Consider the following 17,869-nt stretch of genomic DNA (forward strand, 5'->3'; position numbering starts at 1 on the left):
AGAGGAGTTCAGCAGACTTTTTTTGTTGTTGTTGTTAGAAGCAAATATGGGCAAATGTCTGTATGTGCTTACCCTCTGCCTGCTTTTCGGAGTTGGTAGAGAGACAGTTAACAATACATGTTCTTTTTTTTTTTAATGCAGAACATAGTTAAATGTATCTATAATCCCAGCACTCCATGAGGCAGAGGCAGGAGGACAGTGAGTGAGTTCAAGGAGTACCTGGACTATATAGGAAGACCCTATCTAAAACCATTAAAGATAGAGAAAATTCTAAGTTGATCCATTGGATTTTTTTTTACTCTCCTAGGAATTTAACCTAAAAAAGTTAAACTGATACTGTAAAATACTTGAGAATGGTGAAAAGAGTAAAAGCAAAATATGACCAGTAGCTGGAGAAAGGTTCAACTGTGGCTGAATCCCTTAGTGTCACGTGATTTGAGAAAGGACTGCTTCTCTTTAGCGGTGCTGAGGTCCTGGATCTGATCCCCAGCAGCACAGGAACCACAGATGATAGAGCATGTCTGTAATCCTAGCACTCAGGAGAGAGAATCAGGAGGTTCAAAAGTTTGATGTCATCCTCAGCTACCTAGGGAATTCAAGACCAAATTGGGCTGGGAACCCTGGAAAAATATGATTATCTATAGACATCAGTTTTCTCAGTATTTTAACCAAGCAAATGACATTGTTGTTGCACATGCAAAAAGTGAGGTACAGAGCAGTCCACTCTAGTTTTACAGCAAATTTGCAGAGAACTGAAAGCTGTGTGTGTGTAAGTATCTGCTGGTCTTCTTTGACAGATGAATTTCATTTGCTTTTGTAAAAAAGGAATTAATTTGTATATGAGTGTTCTGTATGCATGTGTACTGTGTGCATACCTAGTGCCCATGGAGGTCGTAAGAGGGTGTCAGAACCACTGGAACCGGAGTTACAGATGATGGTGAGCCTGGATCCTCTGGATGAGCACCCAGTGAGTGCTCTTAATCCTGAGCTAACCTTCCAGCCCAACCCTCTCCAGGCTTACTCTTAAATATTCAGAATAGTCAGGGGAGAGGGGAGTTAAAAGCAAGCAAAATTACTGTTGACTATAAATGCTTAATCGCTTTCAAAGTTGCCAGACATCACATTTCCATTGCGTTACCAGGCACAATGCCTTCTCAAAAAAGCATCATCTGGGCCCATAGAGATTATACAAGCAGAAAAAAAATCATACTTACCTATTTTTAAGATTTTTTTTGCAGTCCCATGTTATTTCTAACGTTAGTGAGTTCAGATTTATAAGAAACACAAGTTACTGTCATAGGAATATTCTACAGTAATTTAAACTGTTTTGGACTCTGAAACAAAGACAAAAGTTGTTTTTGATTGTGAAAGCTATAGAAGTAAAACTACATGGTAACTTACATTGCTTATCTTCTGAATTATTGAGAATATATATATATGTGAGTGAATATATGTTAATTAGAATATATATGTGTACATGTAAATGTGTAACATGCAACATGTACATGCTGGAATATTTTCCTCTGTATATTTTTATATTTACATAACTTACCAAGAGAACTTTAGCAGAGTACAATTTTAAGGAGTAGGAGACCTCCATCCTGCAATTATTACCATATTATACATATTCTACACTACCTTAGTCACCCAAAGTACATATTCTATGTTACTCTACTGTAGCTAGCTAGACATTTGTTATTGGTATGTGCTCAGAGTGAAGCTGCGATTGACCTGAAACCCTTCCTCCTAGTGTGTTACATGTAAAGTGCCCAGGACTGATGTTCTTTAAAAACATCTCAGGCTTAGTTTCCACGATTTTAAAGGTCAACAGTGACATAGTCTCTCAGGTTGCTTACAAGGATTACAGAATCTGTGTATCAAGTACCTAGCACAAAACTTCTAAATAAGCGGTACCTGTTATCTTACAGCTGAGTCGGCTATATAAATTGTATTGCTTTAATGACCTTTAAGCTGAATAATCATAATTTTTGGTTTTGTCAATCTGTTCACCATCAGTTACAAGTTAACTTGGCCATATTGTTCTTCTAATAGTAGATTTCTTCCATTGATAGATCTGACAGTGTGATTAGACATTCCCCTCAAGCTCAGGCTGTACAATACTAACTTCATTTTTTAAATTTATTTATTTATTCTTATATGAATGGGTGTTTTGACTGCATGTATGCCTATGTATATGTGCATACAGTGCCCAGGGAGTTCAGAAGAGGCTGTTGGATGCTCTAGGCCTGGAGTTACAGAGAGTTGTGAGCCATGTTGGTGCTGAGATTTGAACCTGGGTCCACTGGAAAAACAGCCACTGTTCTTAACCACTGAGTCATCTCTCAAGCCCCTATATGTGCCTGTTTATATGCATATCCTCATACATATAATTACATGTTTGTAGGTAAAACACAGAAACTACATAATATATATATACACATGATATATATACATATACATATGTATATATACATACATACGCATAATATGTTTTGGTTCTTCCCAAATCCATATATAAATGCAAACAACTTACAGAGCCCCAGTTCCCAAAATGCTAATGATTAGAAACAAATCCCAGACAGCTACAGGACCTGCAAGCTCTGCACATGTGCAAGAGAAAGCAGGAGGAAGCAATGGGACTCTACAGGCCTGGGATTGGTGGATCAGGAAATGGTGGCTAACTCAGGAACAGAGAGCACAGTGAGGGAGTCTCTTTCTACATAACAATCTTTTGAGTTATTTGGCTGACTAACTTCATTTTACTTTACTATTTAATATTTCTGTTCTAGCTTAGAAAATGACTTACTTGTAACAGCTCATATCCAACTTGATACTTATTGGAGTAGTATATTTTATTTTAAAATGTATTCTGAAAAACTCTAAGGCTCAATACATGAGTCCAACAAATAGTGTACTTCAGAGCTCCCTTGAGAGCAAGTATGGTGTTGAGTGCATAAGACATGTCTCTGCTTCTGCATCTTTGGTTGTGGCCTCCATGATTACAGTAATTCAACATAATAAGTCTCTAAGGAAAATGTAAACACCCTAGATGTTTTTGTACCTTTAAGTTACAAATGGTACTTTTATAAATAATTTGTACTCTATTCACAGATACAAGAGGATGAAGTAAAGCTGGATTTTCATATTTACCTTAGTAATATCTTCTTGGTGCCCACATAATCTTAAGATATATTTAACCTTCAAGGCTCCTATCCTCTGAACCTTTACTAGGCAACTGTCAGGCCTAGCTGGATTTCAATCCAAGTGGTGGTTTATGATTCAACTTTGGTAAACAGATAGCTTAATTTCTTTATTTTCATTCTGTAAATTAAACTTAGTACTATTTATGTAAGTTCCTATTATGAATCTTGGCATGTGGGATTAAAATCTATAATTTCAATATGGTTATTGCTGTGACAGAGTAATTTCAGCCTTTAAGTCGCTTTTAATCCATTCTAAAGACTACTTGTTTTTTCTTGAGTTAGTAGTAGGAATTCTAGTAAATGTGTCTCTCCCTATTTATCAAATATGTGTATTATTATCAGTCAATATTGTGAATATTTAGGGACAAGGGGAGAGATCAAAAGAGACTCATTTGCTAGTAGAGTGGCACAGAATCTAGCACCTCATGCTAACATAAGAATTAATGTAGCCTTTGATGGGGTAGAATGAATATGGTCTTAAATGAAGTCAAAGCGTGTTTTGAGGGATTCTTTCTTTACTTTGTGCTAAATGTAACTATTCCATTCTTTTTGTTCTTAGAAATACCTCTGGAAATTTTAGGAGCTAACTGGATAGGCATATATTTGTAGAATATTTGAAAATTAAATAGGGTTTTAAGACATCTCTTGCCTTAAAAAAATAAATTAGGATTACAAGTGAGCACAAGGAATTTCCTGCTTTCACTCTGTGTTACTGAGACATGAAGTAGATAGCATTGCTCTCAATCACATGATCACAGTTTTGTCACTTTATCGTAGTGGAAATGGAGTACTGGTTCACAACATCAATTTAGTGTAGGAAAAACCATTAGGTATGTGAGGGAGCAGGAGGACATGCTTGGACTTTACTTAGTCAAAGTCAATGTGTCTAAATCTGTAATCTTGACAAGAGATTATATATGCTGTTCTACTTAGTCCTTTTCATAAGCAATACTGTGCAGTACTTAGCTACAGGATTGCACCTGTATTGGGTATAATATGTATACACCTATCTCATTGGGTGCTTCAAATTCTTCCCAGAGAAGATAGGATATTTTATTTAGCATGTTTATACTTTATATCTTTATTAGAAACAGGTACAAAAAGCTCATTGTATGAAGAGGTGCAAGACATGGGTTCTGTGTCTCTTCATAGGAGTTACAAGCTGGAAGAGCACACACACATACATGAGACAGTACCAAGGCCACCTGTGTAAAATTTTACTGGCACTGTTTGAGTGTCAAAATCTTGTGGTTCAGAAATGCCGCAGTAGATGCTTCATTATAGGGGAATGGGTCTTAGCAAAGACTCCCCGTAGAAACTTGGTACATACTAAACACTTTATAAACATTTATACAACACAGGTTCTCTGACATGATACACCAAATGGTTTGTGTTTGTAGAAAGACATATGATTGGGGAAAAAGGCCAGACTGTGAGCCATATTGTGCTTGTACTGTACACATTGGAGAAGCCCCTAGCCGTTTAGTTAGGAAAGAAATGGATGTTTTAGCAGGGTAGGGGTTGGCTGGAATAGAAAGAGAAAAGGCTAAGAATAAGACAACTTAGGACAAATCACTGCAGTGGTGAAAGTGGCGTATATTTAAGGTAGTCAGAGAGGGGACAAGAAAGAGAAAATTTGACATAGTGTATAACAATAGAAAATAGAGCCTAGGATATGAAACTGTCTTAAAAAAACAATAGGTAGGAAATGAGAAATGGCTAAAACTGTCAAAATCTCTGCATTTGTGTGGGTTGCTAAGCATAGTGAGCAAATTCAGGCCTCTTAAGAAACAAGTGAGAGAGCTGAATGTGGTGGTGTACAACTGTGCTCCCATCATCCAAGGAAGCTGGGCAGGGTTGCAAGTTCATAGCTAGCCTTGGCTACAAAGTGTTAGTTGTAAGATGATATTATTGGTATGATTTCATAGACTTGTACACTGTTAGCTGTTTTAAATTATTTTCCTGATTAAAAATAGTGTAACCAAGTTACCATCCTCTTTCAAGTGGAAATATAAACACTTCAAAGATATGAGAGTATATATTTGAAGCTAACAATAATTACCACTGTCTCCATCATATTTTTGCTTTCTGTGAAGATATGCTCAAAATTCTGATTAAAACCATTTACAGTTCAAATTCTGATAAACCATTTATCATCAAATAGAAAGAAAAGAAAATATTCGTTCTAGAAATAACAGTGTACTAAAAACTTTCCTTACCAATCTTCCTTCTTACCAAAACTGCCCTTACAAATCTTCTTCTTGATGTATTATTTAAAACATTATTGTTCCTCATTAAAATTCATATTCCTTAATTTAAACAATGTTAACAGAACTGAGAACACAGCCTGAGAAAGAGAGTGTGTGGCATTTACAAGATTTGTAATATTTTTTCCTCGATGAAAGATGACACAGTCATTAATATCTAAATTACTTAACATAATGGATACGGATTTGGGATTGACTGTTCATGGGCAAGAAATACATTATTTTTTTCTGTGAAGTATATTAGACTGGATGACATTTATTATCAAATAAATATATAGGATCCCAAAAGTCATTTACAGATCGAAGTGTATTCTTTACTACTCAAAACCACTTGGAAAATATGTCTTGCTTATTTGGTGTATATTACATGAAGACTTTGATTTTTATGGTCAATCAAATTAAGACCAGAAAACTGACATGATGAGCCCTCGGTGTGTCAAAGGTCAAAAAGAAACTCTCCACTTTTGCCCATCCTCACTGAAAATCCTTGTGCCCTATGACTGCACATAGGTTCTGACTTTCATAAGAGGGTGTAAATGGTGCATAGTTTGGTGACAGGTTTTTACATAAAATGGACAACATCCAAACGGCACATTTGAAAAGTGAACATAATATATCACAGATGATTTCATTCCACACTAACCTATAATTTCTTAGCTTAAACTGAACGATTAGGGGAAAAATTGGATCTCATTCCACCTTTGATCATGGATACAAATTATTTGGTTTTCAGTATCCTCACCAAACAACTTTTTTGACTCACGGAGCAAGTGAGAAATTAAGTATTTTCAAAGGAAACATTGATTTTTTTCCCCCTTCCTACCTTATCAAAACCATAGAGAAAAGTTCTTTATATACACCTAAAATTGAAACCTCTCCATAAATGCAGAGCAAAGTGAATAAATAACCAGTCTTTCTTGTCTTGCTAAAAATAAGATAAAATGTGTCCTACTGAAACCATAGAACAGAAGTGTGGTGAAAATCTTCCCCTAGAGTACTTTTATATTTGGTTTGAAAGCTATTACATAGCATATTATTAAACAAATCAGTAATCTTTTAGCTAAAGCAAAGATAAACAGCATCAGAAAACACAGTCACCTGGTGTGTGCAGCTGGGTATTTACATTTTTCCTGGTGAAGAAAGATAAGAAAAGTGCAGGTGACTTTAATGTGTAAAATCCACCTTTTACTGCTAGCCCTAGAGGGAAAAATTAAATTACTGACTCAAGCTAATTCTATCGTTGATAACCAGGCCTGTGTAGTTTCTGGCTTCAACTCCATATTGAACCTATCTTTGGACTTGTCTGAACTAAAAGACTACAGTGGCCACCTCAATAGAGCATTCATTCCTTTAAAGAATTTTTACTAATTTTTTGAGAATTTCATGTATAACTACTGTATTTATAATATTTCCCTCCTCCCTCTGCTCCGCCATGTCAGCCCTCTGCCCTCCCAAATTCATGGCCTGCTTTTCTTCAGTTATTATTGTGCGTGCATGTGTGCGTGTGTGTGTGCATGTGTGTGAAGGGGGGGGAGCGCACATGTAAAATATAACCTGCTGAGTACATTCCTGTCACTCAGATGTATATTTTTAGGGCTGACTCTTTGGTATTAGGAATTAAAGGACACATCACTGAGAAGGACTGATTCTCTCTTTTGGCAGTCATAGCCTGTAGATTTTCATCTAGGGGTGGAGCCTTGTTAGGTACCCTTCTTCAACATTGGTATGTCCACTGGTATTGTCATTATTTGGGTCTTATTTAGGAAACCATGTCCTTGAGATTTCATGGGTGCAGCTCTCCTGTCCGTATGGAAGACACTATTCTCACAGTAGACATCATGTCCTGTAGCTGGTACAATCTTCCTTTTCCCTCTCCCAAGATATTCTCTGAGTCTTAGCTGTAGACATTGTGTTCTGGATTTGCTGATCGACAATGAGCACCACACACTTTAAAGAGGTTTCTGGTTCCTGTTAGATTTTATTCATCCACACGAGTTTATGTGCTACAAGCTTTCGCAGTACTCCCTCAACTTGAGCACTACTGACATCTGAATCTAGGTAATTCTGTTATTGGGGGCTATCTTGTGCACTGGATGGTATTATCACACCTTGGGCCTTTATCTCTTACAAAAGGAGCTTTCCTCCATTTAAAAGAAATAAAAATGTCTTCAGATATTGCCATATGTCCCCTAGGAACAAAATTGTCCCCTATTGAGAACTGCTGCCTTGTGGCATTTGAACAAAGCTGACACGCTGATGAGAACACACCTATTCCATTAGTAGCTGTTAAAAATTAAGCCAGTGAGGCAGCTGTATTCCCAAGATTTTCCCATGGTAGTTAATACTTGTTTTCTGAGGTGGATATCTTGGACTGCATTGAAGAATTATTGATTAAAGTCACTTAAATTGAAGGCTAAACCAACCACAACACTTGAGTTTTGTAAAAGTTTAACATCTCCTTATCCTTTGGAGAAAAGCTTCAGGTTTAGTACATAGTACCATTTCCCATTTAGAAACAGAACAATTGAGAATTTAAAGATACTAAATTATTACCATGTTATTGTATTACCACCCCATGTTCTCCATAACAGCAAATTCTCAAGTGTATTCTAAGGACCCATGAGAGTACCCAAGACCCTACCAGAATATTTTTGTGATGATACTTACACTGATCAACTTAACATATATTAGTCATTGTATTCAGTATTACCTCATAATTAAGAGGTCAAGTCCACTGAACGTCCTAGAGAAAGCAGAAAATGGTTAATTCTGTAAATATCAACACCTGTGTCTTTTTAATATGTGACAAAATAGAGACATAAATACTAGTACAGGCGAACTTTCTGTCCCAGCTGCTCCTCAAATAACCACACAGAGACTTACTATTAGTTATAAATGATTTGATCAGTAGCTTAGGGTAGTTTTTAGCTAGCTCTTATAACTTAAATTAACCCATTGTCTTAATCTTTGTGCTGCTCCCAAGGCTCCTTTACCTCATCTATGAACTTCCCATGTTGCTTCTTCAGGATCTGGCTAGCGACTCTCAGACTCTGCCTTTCTTCCCAGAGTCCTCCTAATCCAACTCCCAATCTGACCCAGGCTTTTCCTGCCCATCTATAAGTGAATCATGTCTTTATTAACCAGTGACGGTAGTACATACTTACAGCATACACAGATCGTTCCACCGCGTACTTGTGCTATTAGTAGCCATAAGAAAAAGCAGGTGAAATATACAGTAACCACAATATAACTAGTTTCTGTCATAGTTTTTTATTACAAGATATCTGTTATTTTCCTTGGAGATATAGCCATTTTGTTGAGTCCTAGCCCTTTTAGCAATATCATAGCAAATAACATTTGTAGCTTACAAAGATGGTCAGTGTAGCCCAATCAATTACCTTCTGTGTGATAAAAGCTGATTTTTTTTCCACACACATCTATGGTATGCAGCTTTCCATGTACTCAATTCTTGTCTGATGGAGTCCTGATGATTCCCTGAAGCTTGACTTGGGTTCCAGAGTCTTCAGTCATTTAGTTTTAACTCTCCTATTTCCCATCTGTAAATCGTATTTTGAGTAATTTGAACATGTTCTATATATTTTCTAATTTCTCTGTGATAATTTGGAGAGTATTGTCCAAGATTTTAGACTTGTCTTCTGTTTTCCTTAAAAAAAAAAGTATGCTTCATTTCTTGCTTCAAGGATGAACTATACTTTAGACTTCTGAAGTGTTATTTTGGTTTCAAAACATATTCATGGGTGATACTTCTCAGCTTACAAATGAGAAAACTAAAGCTCAAGGTAGTAGATGCTTTTCAGAAGCTGTACAGGCTGTCAGGTAGGACTGCTGAGATCTGAACCAGATCAGTGTACTCCCTGGTCAACCATGTGCCACTATTTCTTGACTTCATCTAGGGATGGTGACGTCTTATCACAGGGTTATTTAGAGGATAAGTGAGATTCTCTTCATGGCAGTGTTCTCAAACCATGATGTACTACAAAATACTGTTGGAAATTCAAATATATACATGTATTTTTTTACATATGCCATATATAAAACTGATAAAGGAAACTTTATAGGATTGCTCTTAAAAATCTTTAAACAATGTGCTCCTTTTCCATAAACTAAATATACAAGCAACTTGCTGCTCTCTAAAAATAGATGTCAGTTGAGAAGAGATTGGCTGAGCAGGAATAGGGCCATCTTCAGAACAAAAGCAAGGGAGTTTTGCTCCCCTAGTACAATTGCTACACTCTGCTCATCCCAGGACTTTCCTCCTTGAGTGTAAAACGCTGACCCAGAGCAGCAGCTTTACCGTCCATGTCTGCATTAGGTGGAGGGTGTGCCCAACCACATCAGCCACTCCTGGAGACTCTCTTCTATTAATGTAACTCAGTCCACTTGCCAGACCTAGCAAGGGATAATACCTTGTGATATGGAAACAAGCAGAAAGTCTATTGACAGTGCTCAGGACAATGTGAAACCCTAGAACCTATTCCCAGAACTAAATGGTGGGAATACTGCCCTATTGATTAAGCCACTGGGTAAACAGACAGTTGGCAAAATGCAGAAAACTTCATTTGAAGATTAAATTTAGGGTGAACCTTGGGCATAATGACTTACTAGAATTACAACAAATTTATTGCTTGTTTCTTGAGGTAGGGTCTCACAGACTTTACCAGAACTGGCAGATCAGACTGGGCTCAAATTTGTAGCAGTCTTTCTGTTTCAAACTCCCAAGGATTAGAGGGATAGGTAACAACTCCCATCTACAATTACTATTTTTAAGTTTTTGTTCCTAAATAAATAACCAGACAAACATTACTTGTTATTTCTAACTAATAGAGCAAATGAAAGAAAGTGCTTTAGTTGTCATTGTATTAATCATTTTTTTGCATTTGAGTGTTAGTACTCTCTTGGGCTGAAATGAAAGCATGCATAAAGGCTGAAGAGACAGCATCTCTTAGGGAACACAGTGAGCAAAGTTCAGAGGAGAGGTAGTGCTAGATAGTGAACTGTCTTCTGTAAGTGATAAACAACATACTTTAACATGAAGAGTTCCACACCCAACAAGTTGATACCGCCTGCATATTTGAGAGCCTGTTTGAGAGTGCATAACATAAGGGATAGGCAGTGTAATTTGAAGCAGGAGGCTGGTGATTCTTTTTAGCTAGCTAGCTATGCACACACACACACTCAAGCATGTACACACACACATATAATTAGTTTCAGAGTCAGCATGTGTGATAAAAGTTCTTTAGGACAACCATCATTCCCTCTTAATATGAGCTGTAATAGTTAATTTAATTACCCATTGTTCCTTTTGAAAGTTTAAGAACTTTAAACTAATAAGCCCTGTGCTTTGCACAATCTGTTGTTGTAAGAAGTTTACGAAATTGAGAGTGAGGCCTGGTCAGAGCATAAGGCTCACTCTTGGCATTCTTTACCTTAGGGCATTTTAATTGAGAGAGAGCAGGATGGTTGTTCTCAGATATGAAAACTAGAGTTTTCCCTAATAAATACATTAATGTTTCTGGAGTAATCTTTTCCAAGTCATAAGAAACTATTGTTTCATCTAGGATCAATTTGTGAGCTGGTATGTAATTTTTTTCTATACTAGAGAGCAGGATACAATGATGATTCTTAATTAGTGTAAGATCTTAAAATTAAGAAGGAAAAAAGATTGATTTCCTAAGCAATTAATGGGATAGAAGGAATTCTGTCGGTGTGGTAGAAAAACTCTTTCTTTACTTCAATGGTAATTACAGGTCTAATCTATATTTTTTAATCTTGCTAATTTCATACCTATAAAATAATGTATATCATTTTATTTGAATAGCAATTACATTGTAAGTGAACTGCAATATCACTCTGTTTAGGAGCCACAAAAAGAGCTGGCTCTTGTACTTCATATTTTGTTTTATTGCTGTTGTATATCATGTTTCATGCATGGAGCATGCAGGTAAGTAGAGACTAGAACAGTAGAGACTAGAACAGTTCATACGGTGTGTGTCCTCTGTCACTCTCCACCTTTCTGCCTCTAACTGACTGTTTCAGTTAGGCTGGCTGTCTGGGGAGCCCTTCATATCCACCTGTGTGCTCCCCAATGCTGGCATGCACAGTTATGCCCTGCTTTGTATAACGGTGGTAAGGATTTGAACTCATGTCCTCATGCCAGCTGGGCAATTGACCTTAACCACTGAGCAATCTTGCCATTTCCTGTATTTCATATTTTATATACAAAAATAGTATTTTTAAATGTTTGAATAGGGTATTCTGGTGCTTATTTGCACTTAGAGGACAGAATTCAGAGTGAACACACTAATGTGGAATGGAAAGGGAAAAGAGTACATTGTGTCATTCCTCTCATAGTAGTGACAAGCATAACCCTGTTTCTCCTCTTCCTATAGCCCTGGAATGAGACCAGATGTAAGCTCTCCTCCATCTAGCTCCTCAACAGCAACAGGACCACCTCCCAAGCTCTGCCTGGTGTGCTCCGATGAAGCTTCAGGATGCCATTATGGGGTGTTAACATGTGGGAGCTGTAAAGTATTCTTCAAAAGAGCAGTGGAAGGTAGTGTGTGTTTTGAAGAGTTTCATTTTTGCTTTATTTCTATTTGTTTCTATTTCTCACAGTAAATTTTATATGCGAAGTCCACCAAGGCTAGACACCAATTTAGGAGCAAGCGTGGTGGCTCTTTAGCCCTCCACTGGGGAGGGGAAAATGAAAGGAGAAAGGAGCTGAACGAGAATAAATTTTTAGAAAGTGCAGTCTGAGAAAGAACTAAACATTGCCAGGAATATTGCTCTGTGAACTAACAGTTTGCTAAGTTTGGACAGAGATTGGTGGATTTCTATTCTCCCAAAGCAAGTTGGCTTCAAAGCTATACAAATCAGACAAAAATGAGTGACGTGGGAATTGGGAGGAATAGCATTCTTGTCTTTCATTGTTTCCTGTTAAATAAGAGGTCATGTTAAGCACTACAAATACCATTGCCCTCAGGGATATCGCAGTTCGTTCGAGTAAAGGCCGAATTAACAATTCCAAGTACAGAAATTATCATACAGAGGTCGTCTAGAAAGATAATGTTTTAAAGAAGCCTGTAAAAATGCCACAGGGTGACCATGTGCTGGTGGTTGCACACTCCAGAAGGAAAGATTAGTATTAGAGATATTTTATATACCCTACCTAAAGCATCTTAATGGAATTAAACCAGAATTTACTTCTGAAATATAGTACCATTACAGTCTACTTTTCTTAATTCTTATTTAAAATTGACTCTTTCACTTATTTTTAGGTAAAAATTCATAATAGCTACACTATTTTAAAAAATGTTTATCGTAGCTAAGAGGCCAGCAAGGGACTGATCCAGACCCCCTGAACGTGGGTGTCAGTGAGGAGGCCTCAGCATCCTTTGGTGCCTCAGGCTATATATCAGCATTTATCCCTGTCATCCAGATGGACTTTGGGAGCCCATTCCATGTGGAGGGAAGCTGTCTCTTCCTGGACACATGGGGGAGGGCATAGGCCCTGCCACAGATCATATGACAGACTTTTGAGGTCCCCTGTGAAGGGCCTCACCTTCCTTGGAGAGTGGAGTAGGGACTGAGGGAAGGTTGAAGGGGGGTGGGAGAGGAGGGGAAGAAGAGGGAGCCAGGATTGACATGTGAAGCAAACTTGTTTATAATTTAAATTAAATAAAAAATTTTTAGAAAAGAAAAGAAAAAAGTTTATCATTTAATTATTTTAGAAAACCTCTACATGTGTAATGCTAATGAATAAATTACTTGGCTCTCTTTCCTCATTTATTTGAATTCATTGTTCTCAAAGGCATTTACCAGCTCTAAATTTCTATAAACGTTGGCACTCTAACTCAAATTTTTATCAAGACTTGTAAAATCCCTATACATAGTTTGTAGCATTTCTTTTTTAAAAGAAGGGTATATTATATATTTAACATCATATTTTTAACACATACTAGAAATTATACTGAGCCCCTATATTGGCATTATAAACACCTAAACATAAATCTGAGTAAGTTTTAAGCATTTGTTATTTATATAAGATGGATGGAGAGTAGATATTTTCTATTTTTTGATTTAAGATCCTCAGAGTTCTCCATTTCCTTCTATGCTCCTCTGCCTGCAAGTCCCTTTCTATTATGTTCATTTTACCCCCAGTGTCGATAACTGATCACTGTCTACCTCATGTTCTACAATAAAATGACTTCATTTTCCATGTGTGAAATAACACACATACCAAATCAATTAAGGTCCCCTGGGCACTTAGATCCTGTTGGGATCTATGTCTGACAGACTAGCAGTCGGGTTTGAAGAGTTGAAGTGGCAAAGCTTGGATTCCAACAGAGTGGTCTCCAGTAAGGTATTTGTCTCAGCACACTGACTCTCAGACATGATAGGACAAGCCCTTGGCACCTGCCAGTTTATAATATAGGTGGGTGTTGAAATAAAAGTAATCACAAGTGGTTTAACTAATCACAACCATGCACTGCATTATCTGCATAATTATCTCTAAGATTTACAAATTTTACAACACTCCATAAGAAAACAAATCCCCAAAAGTTAATGTTTCAAGAACAGTCTTTTGGCACCCCACTAATACATGCCCCACTATACCACACCGCAACCAAGAAGACACATAGAAGTTTAAGCTGACAGTATTACTTTATATTTAGTCCCAGGACAGTTGGTTATCTGCATGTTCTACATGCCTTTTGTTATGTTCCCATTTCCCATACCAGTTTGATCTATGAACTATTTTATTGGTCACAGAAGCCAGCCTTGGTATGATATAGGAAAGGACTACACTTCTCTGTACCAGGAGACAAATACACTGGGTACCTTTCAGTCTGGCTACTATACTATTATTAATGGCAAGCCATAGTCACATGCTAAAAAGTAGATTTTTAACAAAAAGTACCAGTAACAGCAGTGTTAAGAGATTTCGGGTGATCTAAAGGTTCTTCACTTGATACTGATAAAAGGAAATTTACCAGGTGGCAGGAAAAAGGAACTCCAGATTAAAAGGATGGTTGTTAAATTACTATTAGTAATGCATGGCCATACCTTGTGAAATATTGAACACTAACTCCAATCTCTTGGCTTAATAAACATCATACTATTATGATAACCTGAGCCTATAATGAAAGTTCTCAGGTACGTTACACCCTGTACAGAGAAATCAATATCAGCATAATATGCATAGCTGAATCTTTCAGTTGGACATAAACACTGAATTTCTTCTGCTCTAGAAGTAATTTTTCCAGTAACTGCAGGACACTAATGTAGGGATATTTTGCAAGACAGTAGTGTGGGGATGATTTTAGGGTGTGAAATTTTTGTGCATTATCTGTGGATGCAATCTGTTATTTCTCCTTTTGCTGCAAGATGGGTTTTTTAAAAAGGATTTAGTTTTATTTTACATGTATGAATGTTTGTCTGTGTGAACACTGTGTGTGTGCCTGGTAGCTCAGAAACCAGAAGGCATCTGATTCCCAGGAACGGAGTTACAGACGGTTGTGAGCTGCTGCTGTGTGGGTGCTAGGAACTGAACCCACATCCTCTGCAAGAGCAGCAAGTGCTGAGCTCTCTCTTAAATCCTGTATAATAGGGTTTCATTGGGTTACTTCCTCCACTTTGTGTCCAGGAAGCTTACAGAATACAGAAAGGATCTGAGAGAGGACAGATACTTGGCATGGGCAAATAGCCCTGAGTTAAGCTTTGTAGCCTCATCTTTCCAAAAGATTCAACTTACACAGTCGACCATGTATTCCAAACTCATATTTAAAAGAACATCATGATTTATCATATCGGGAAAAAGTAAGTATTTTTTAATCCAAGTCTTTGGTTGCCCTAGGCATTAGAGAAAAAAAGTCTCTTCTTAGAAACCAGGACCAAATATGTTCAGCATAATCATTATGTTTTCATGTTTCCATCCCCCCCCTCTCTGTCTGTCTGTCTGTCTGTTTCTCTCTCTCTCTCTCTCTTTTTTTTTTTTTTTTTTTTTGGTTTTTCTAGACAGGGTTTCTCTGTGACTTTGGAGGCTGTCCTGGAACTAGCTCTTGTAGGCCAGGCTGGTCTCTAACTCACAGAGATCCACCTGCCTCTGCCTCCCGAGTGCTGAGATTAAAGGCGTGCACCACCACCGCCAGGTCTTGTTTTCTTTAAATATGATTTATTTTTGAGAAATGTCATTCATTTCTTAAGGTCTTACAATCCCATCTAGTATAATTAACAAAAAATGTTAATTATTGATATATCTATGTGAACAATCAAGTCTTAACATAGGAAACTTCTATATTTACCCCCCAGGCAAATGGGTCTTTCTGTTGTTTTCATTGATATTTAATACTCAGATTAAAAGAAGACACGGGGAATGTGCGTGTGGGAGACAGAAACATTTTTAGTCTTTTCCTTTTTAATGTTTTTTTAAATGTTTCAATAAGGGAGAACTTCAGTTCTTCAATACCAGGTACCAGAAAATTTAGATACTAGCACTCTTCAAGTCAGTATGTGAGGCCAAAGGTGATTCCAAACATCATTATATTCCAAAGCCTATTAGATAATCATTGTAAGTTTGCCGAATTAGTGATTTATGTAACCAGTTGCTGGCAATTGGCAATGTTTTACTTCACTTAAAATTGGGAAGAACACATTTTACCTACATGTGAAGGTATAATATTGACTGTTGAATTATTCATTTTTTTCTTAGGGATTCCAAAATATTTTTAAGCCTGCTTTCTCTTCAGTCACTTCAACAATAGGTCAAAATTAATAATAAAACAATGCTTACAGATATTACAGACCCCATCTATAACTGTTAAAAGAACTATGTAAAGCAGGTTTTAAAGTGCTGACTTTTGGCCCAAGAGGACACCATTCTGTCTCTTAATCTTATGATTTATGATTTGTATACATCTATATATGAAATACTGCAGTAAGGTTTGTTTTAATTGGCTTTTAAATTTGTTGAACAGAACACGTCCTATCAACATTGTCACTCACATTGAAAAGCAGATTTACCGTCCTGATTCCGTGCCTTCCCTAATCAGTGACTTTGTATCTCCATCATATGCCACTCAAAGAAAAAACAGAAAGATACTAAAAAATATCCTGACAGATGTGTGGAATTTTAATAGTGCTTCTTTATATCTCTTTTAGGACAGCACAATTATCTTTGTGCTGGAAGAAATGATTGTATCATTGATAAAATTCGAAGAAAAAACTGCCCAGCATGCCGCTATCGAAAATGTCTTCAAGCTGGAATGAACCTTGAAGGTAATGGAAACACCTAAAAGGAACTATCTAGCTATCACACAAGAACTGATCGCTTTGCCTTTTATATTAGCAGCAGATGTAATCACTTAATGAACTCAGTTTATATATGCTAAATTAAGCATAATGTTATGTATTGTATAATATTTTAGATTTTTCCATGATCATATAATTTATGTGTTAATCATCAATTTTGTTATGTACATTGAATTTAGGATAGCCAAAGTGTATATTAAATAAAGAAATTACATAACACTGGAAATTACATAACTTTAGGCAACTTTGTTTTCATTCTTCATACTCCTTTTTTTATCGAAACCATTCTAAGGTTGGAAAAGTATTGTGTCTGAGATCTGTTTCATGTTCCTCTCTTTTGCATTTCAAAACCATGCCTTTTACTTGAAAAACATGTTTTATTACAACTCTGCAAAAAAAAATTAAGACTTTATTGGATGGATTTGAGGTTTAAGTATAAAAGAAAACTGAAACTACTTGTAAGTTTGAATTTGATATTTCTGTTTACATGACAAGTTATATAATCAACACTTACTCTCATTTAAAAACCTTCATCTGGAAAAGTGTGGGATTTTGCTGTAGTTGAAGTAGCAAGCACTCTGAACGCTAGCGTTGCGTTCTTACCAACTCATGTTAGGGTTTATTGTTACAATAGTACTTCATTTAGCAAGTACTCAACAAGTATAAAAAATACAAATTCAGTGCCTGAATTTGAGCAGCTTACTTTCTTTTTTTTTCTTTTTTGAGCAGCTTACTTTCTATTTAGGCACAAAGTCTATCACAAAATAGTGTGGCATGCCACACAAGGAATATTTCAGGGTCAGGAAGGAAGGCCATCTGATTCTGTCCTGAAGGTCAGAGACATCACCCTGGAAGAAGTAGCACTGAATTGTAAATACAGACAATGAGTAGGAATTAAACAAACAATAATGGCTGAGACATGGTCACTTTTGTATTGTACAAAGATTAGTGTTTGGGCTGGAGAAATGGATCAGTGGCGGAGGAGCCAAGTTCACTTCCCAGGACCCACATTTGACAGCTCACAACTGCATATAACTCCATTCCAGAGGATCTGACATGCATTCATGT

At 36.8% G+C, this 17,869-nt stretch overlaps 1 protein-coding gene across 5 annotated transcripts in view; it reads left to right on the top strand.

The window, feature by feature from the left end:
* Positions 1 to 17,869, top strand: part of Nr3c1 (nuclear receptor subfamily 3 group C member 1) — a 117,341-nt gene that overhangs the window by 79,059 nt on the left and 20,413 nt on the right. For 4 of the 5 annotated variants that reach the window (XM_040741879.1, XM_013112724.3, XM_005069186.4 and 1 more), the window contains exons 3-4: positions 11,881 to 12,047; positions 16,652 to 16,768. In XM_040741879.1, coding sequence (XP_040597813.1) covers positions 11,881 to 12,047; positions 16,652 to 16,768 — 284 coding nt within the window. The remainder of the gene's footprint in view (positions 1 to 11,880; positions 12,048 to 16,651; positions 16,769 to 17,869) is intronic. The other variant, XM_013112728.3, reaches the window with a different exon arrangement.

Source organism: Mesocricetus auratus, unplaced genomic scaffold, assembly GCF_017639785.1.
Source record: "Mesocricetus auratus isolate SY011 unplaced genomic scaffold, BCM_Maur_2.0 Super-Scaffold_6730, whole genome shotgun sequence".
Classification (NCBI taxonomy): domain Eukaryota; kingdom Metazoa; phylum Chordata; class Mammalia; order Rodentia; family Cricetidae; genus Mesocricetus; species Mesocricetus auratus.